At 50.4% G+C, this 5,296-nt stretch overlaps 1 protein-coding gene across 1 annotated transcript in view; it reads left to right on the top strand.

Annotated features, from left to right (window-relative positions):
- Positions 1–1,104: 1,104 nt before the first annotated feature.
- The window catches only part of UBAP1 (ubiquitin associated protein 1), a gene marked incomplete at its 5' end in the record, with an annotated part of 7,249 nt that continues 3,057 nt past the window's right edge, over positions 1,105–5,296 (top strand). The window contains 3 exons of the mRNA XM_010159266.1: positions 1,105–2,034; positions 4,399–4,434; positions 4,868–5,065. Of these exons, the coding sequence (XP_010157568.1) occupies positions 1,105–2,034; positions 4,399–4,434; positions 4,868–5,065 (1,164 nt within the window). The remainder of the gene's footprint in view (positions 2,035–4,398; positions 4,435–4,867; positions 5,066–5,296) is intronic.

The raw sequence follows: 5,296 nt of genomic DNA, 5'->3' as shown, positions 1-5,296 counted from the left end.
GGATCTCACTGGAGCCCGCTGTAGGATGATATGTGGCACAACACATAGTGTATCCCAGGAAAGCCTGGTAGAGGTGTCACAAGCCTGGCTGGCCTGTTGCTCTCCAGAGCTAGGCATGGGTATGACCTAGCAGTCTCTGGGCAAGGGCACTCCTCCGTGATTATGTGTCATTATCCTGGCAAGGATATCTTTTGACTTCGTGTGAGTCAGAGGTAGGTTACACCCTGGACTTTGCTAGGAGGTCATGTTCTCTGAACATTCTGTGGTTATTTAAAGAGCATTTGAGGCTGTTCATTCTTCATAAGATATTAAAGCTTTAAGTAGATTTAGTCTGTTCAGAATTTTGCCTTCTTGACCAAGTCACTACGCTTGGCCAATCAACTGGTAGTGAGTGGCTTACCAATGCCTTCCCGTGCTAACCTGCTCTGGCTAAATGAGAAATGCTTGTGGGATCCTTTTCTGCCAGTAACTGCAGCCAAATCTGCTCCTGCTGGTAGTTGTCATTGGGGTAGCCAGTATATCCCCTTTGGCTGGCGATCCACTGGCACGGAGGTAAGAACACCAGTAGCTCTTACACCAGTGGGTGTGGAACTTCAGTATCAAGTTAGGAATCTTTTGGGGAGAACTGAGTAACAATATACTGGTCTTTGGATGCAAAAATGCACGGCCATAGTGTTGAATGACTTGTAGAACACAGCTGATGTTCCCAGGTGTAGGTAAGATTGTCCCTTCAGTGGCACCTTACATTTCCCCTTGCTGCATCTCTTCTTTGGGGGGGAGAGGGTGGGAGGGCTGTGAAACTGACCTTGGGATGGTCAGTAGTTCTAAAGCAAAACTGCATGCAGGAAAGAGACAAAATATGGTATTCTAATCCAGACTACAGCCAGTTTTGCTGCTGGAGGCAAAAGGAAGTGCTTCTGATGTCTTCTAGCTTTGCCAGCCTGTAGGTTACAAGAGATGCTGGGAAGAAATCGTGCCTGTCCGTGGTAATTCATGTAGCTCTTATTCTGTTACTTAAGCTACTGTTAGAGGTAGCAGCTATGATCCTTATAATTTATCTTTGGTTTGGTTTTTTTTCCTCCTTTGCCCTCCCACCCCGGTCAGTATGACTTCTCACTGGAAAAGAACACAATTGAGTGGGCTGAAGATCTCAAACGGATTCAGACCGCCCAGAGGGAAGCCGAACGCAAGGCAGAAGAAGCGCTGGCAAACTCAAAGGCAGCTCCGGAGGACAGCCAGAAAGTGGGGTTCTCAGAAGCACCTTGCCCTGAGGCCATGCCTCCTCCTATTAACCCCATCCTCGCTAGTCTGCAGCACAACAGCATCCTCACTCCCACGCCAGCCAACAGCAGCTCTGTGAAGCAGAAGGTTCTCAGCCCCCCTCGTCCGAAGGCAGACTTCAACCCAGCTGACTTTGAATGTGAAGAAGACCCATTTGACAAACTGGAATTAAAAACTATCGATGATAAGGAGGAATTAAAAAATATCCTGGAAATTCACGTTGGTACTACTGGGCCGATTGTTGCCCAGCTGTTAGATAACACTTTGCCCAAAGGAGGGTCTGAGTCTGTGTTGCAAGATGAGGAAGTTCTGGCATCCATAGAAAGGGCCACGTTGGACTTCAAGCCCGTTCACAAACCCAATGGCTTTATCACTTTACCGCAGTTGGGAAACTGTGAAAACATGTCCTTGTCTTCCAAAGTGTCCCTCTCCCCTATCACTTCAGTGAGCAATATCAAATCCCTCTCCTTCCCTAAACTTGACTCTGATGAGAGCGATCAGAAATCGCCGAAGCTCGCGAGCACTTTCCACAGCGCTGCCTGTCTCCGCAACGGCACTTTGCTCAGCTCTTTGCAGACCTGTGCTCAGAGTAAAGCTAGTGAACTGAACGGGCACCACGTGGTCACGCTTTCCGCTCTGAAGGAGGATGGCGGCATGGAGACGTCGACGTTGTCCTCGTCGGTCCGGCCGCCTTCCCTGGCCGTGTCGGCAGTTTGTACGGAAGAAGGATCGTCTCAAAACACAGCGACCAGGGTAAGTGTGCGGTGGGTTAGAGCAGGGGTCGCTGGGGGGATGCGGAGCTGCGGAGGCGGGTGGCGTCCAGCGTGTCCTGGAGCTTTGGTTTTAGTTGGGTTTAATGGGAGTGATGTGTGGGGCACCTTGGAGCTGAGGGTACGAGGTTATCGTCTTTGTATTGTTCTGTCATTCTGTCTTGTCCAGCCAAGGTATACCAGATGCTGAAATGCTGTTAGGGTGAGTTAAATCTCTCCTAGATTTGTGCCTTGGCTTGCCTGTGTATGTGCTGGAAATAATGGGAAACGCAGGCTTTTCAAGGAATAGAGCAATAATAGGTTAAAAAGCACAGATGTGCCGTGGCGTTCAGGAAGGAAAGAAGTGCTTCCAGTTGACCTGCGCTGAGACGAATGTCTCCTTTCTAATCTTTTTTGCCTTTGCTCCAGAGATCCTTTTAAAATTTGTTCTTTAAAAGGAAGAAAATTACTGTGGTCTGAAACCCGGGATTTACCCCGCTCCCTGTGAAGGAGGGTGGGGGGATTGCTTGGCGTACACCAGCACCACCCCTGAAGACGGTCTGGGGTCGCTGACGTTACAGGTGGTTGCCGGGTGGCTCAGACGGGAGGCTGGTGTTCCCTGTCCTGAAACGGGCAGCAAGTTCTAAAATGACTCTGGGGACACTTAACTTCACATGGGTCTTTGTCTCGGTGCAAATAAGAGCAGAGGTGTGTTTTCCCAAGGAACCTAGGATTTGGACACCCATACTTGTGGAGCCTAGTGAAAGCTGTGTAGTCAAACCCCCTTGCAGGCTCTGAAATCCACTGGTTTCTTCTGTCCAACGCAAGCAGTGCTTCGGGGGTTCTGGGGTCTTAGGGCAGGCTGTGGGTTTTGTGTGATGCCGCGTGCTCCAAGACAAGTGTCACTGCTGCTCTCCCGCTGTTCTTTCGCCTCTCTTCAGGGTTAGGTGAATGCACCGTTAATCGCGGTACTCTGGTCACTCGTGCATTTGTCGGAGCGCAGCAGAACAGCTGTTCCTTGATCGCTGGGACGAGTGTAATGCCGTAACCCTTGGCAGAAGCAGCAGCGTGCTGAGCAGCTGCTCGCTGCCAGGGATCAGAGCTTTGGGGGGAATTGTGTGATCGCATGGAGCTCAGAGGAGAAACCTCGGCGATCGCTTACAGCTAGATAGGTGGGCGTTCAGATGGCCAGGTTTTCACTCTAACTACCCGCATCTGTAGTGGATTAGTTGAATACCGAGAGGGAAGGTGTGTTCCCGAGGATGCTGTGAGGGAAGATGCAAGCTGGTAAACAATCAAGAGACAGACTCACGAGGAGAAGCAATGAAGATCTTCATTTAGAACTGTTTCCGCTTTGGAAGCAGCAGACTGAGCGGCATGTGTGCCAGCAGAAGTAGTTCTTTCTGCCTAAATTCCAGGACTGCAGACTGTGCTTGTTTCATGTGTCCACAATGTGGTCCCAGCGGCTGGAAAGTGACATTTAAACTACAAGAAATTGAAGTGAAGGCAACAGAAGCGTTGGAAAGTAAAAGCAACAGGACTCCTGAGGGTATGAAGGGGATAGCAGGCAGTCATCGTCCTCTGTGGCTGGGAGCAGAAGGGTCGTGCGTTCCTTTTCTGCAAGGTTGCACAAGAATAAGCCCGTCCTCTTTAGAAAGCCTCAGGACAATTACATGTCCTGGTGTGTTCCACAGCGATTCCGTATATAATTTTTTTTCTCAGAAGACTAGAAATTGTAACTTTGGATGTGGTTACCCCTGGAGTTAAGCTCTACCAGTGAATAGTATCTTTTTGGATGGAAATAAACCTGTGATTTCTGAGGCTGCACTGGTTCTGTCCTGGGTGTTCCCCTCTCCTTTTTGGTTTTTTTTTTGAGCTCACAGGTTTGTTTTTTGCAGCGTTGGCAGAGGGAGAAATGCCTAGTGAGTACAACGGGTTGGAATTAAACAAAGCAGGTCAGAAACCTGGCTAGTATGATGCATTTTATTTACACCAGTCTCTGGTTACGGGGGGAGGGAGCTTTCTGGTGGGCCATTCAGAATACATACGGCTGCAGCGGTGTGAAGCGTGCTGGCTCCTGGCCTCTGCACAGCGTCCCCAAAAGTTGGCACAGCGTGCAGGCAGGTACTGCATGGCTGCTGCTTGGGGTATAGGGCGTTGGTAGAGTGCTGGGAGAAGGAACAATCCTTGTGGTGGTTATCCTGTAATGTCTGCGTCTCACGCGTGGAAGCCTAAGGAGACCACGTCTCCCTGGTAGGGTAGACTTACTCACAGATCTCCTCCTTAAAGCCTTTCTCCCCCAGCTGTAGCAAATTCTGCTCATGCGTGCCTCAGGTTATAGCAGTCTAATTCGTGTGTTGTCCAACAGGTACACCCAGGCTACAAGGAGACAGACATCCCTGTGGTAAGTTCCCAAATACGTGCGTGCTCGCGCTGGATCGTGTTTCTGGAAAGCTCCAGAAGTAGCACCAAAAAGCACAGGTGATGAGTACACGTGGGGCCGAGGAAGCACTCTCCGTGCTTCCTCTGAGGTACAGGATTTGGCGGTGTCGTAAGGGCCTCCACTGTTGCCGAGGTCGGGCATTGAAAGGTTTTGGTCCCACTGGTAGGAGAGGGTGTGTTGCAAAGAATCTGGGATGTTGATGGTCATTTGGAGGGTAAAACGAGCATGGTGGGAGTCAGACTATGCGCTGTTTGGTTTCATCCTGACAGTGAGTAACTTCCCAAGGGCATCTTGGATTAATTACATGGGATATCCTGCTCCTGCACTAGCCAGAAACAGGGTGTGGTGATGCAGATGATGACTGTCACCTCAACCTCTGGGTTTTCCCCTATAGGTAACGCACCAAAATTTTCCAGTGTCTAAAGTGCCCAACAACAGCAGCTGCACAAAGCAGTCGGGTGGCTCTGCTCCTGAAACGGCGCAGGCCCTCTCTGCCAGCGAGAGGCAGTGCGTAGAGACGGTCGTCAACATGGGCTACTCGCCTGAGAACGTCCTGAGAGCCATGAAGAAGAAGGGACAGAACATAGACCAGGTAAGACCTTGTGCAGTGGGAAAGGAGCCCTTGATTGGATGCTGATTCTGCTGGGAAACAACACTGGCTTTGCGAAATGGGCAGGGGGCAATACTTCCAACAGGGTATTGGCCACTGCAGTACCAACCGCTGGAGAAGCTGTCACCGGGCAGCAAAGGCTCCCAGAGCTGAAGAGAAGAGTGCCAGTGCCTGTTTTTGATGAGAGATGGCTTGATTCAGCTGCACCTGCGG

Source organism: Eurypyga helias, unplaced genomic scaffold (assembly GCF_000690775.1).
Source record: "Eurypyga helias isolate BGI_N326 unplaced genomic scaffold, ASM69077v1 scaffold15609, whole genome shotgun sequence".
In the NCBI taxonomy this organism is placed as follows: domain Eukaryota; kingdom Metazoa; phylum Chordata; class Aves; order Eurypygiformes; family Eurypygidae; genus Eurypyga; species Eurypyga helias.
Note: the sequence above shows the minus strand (reverse complement) of the source record. Positions and strands in the feature narration are given on the sequence as shown.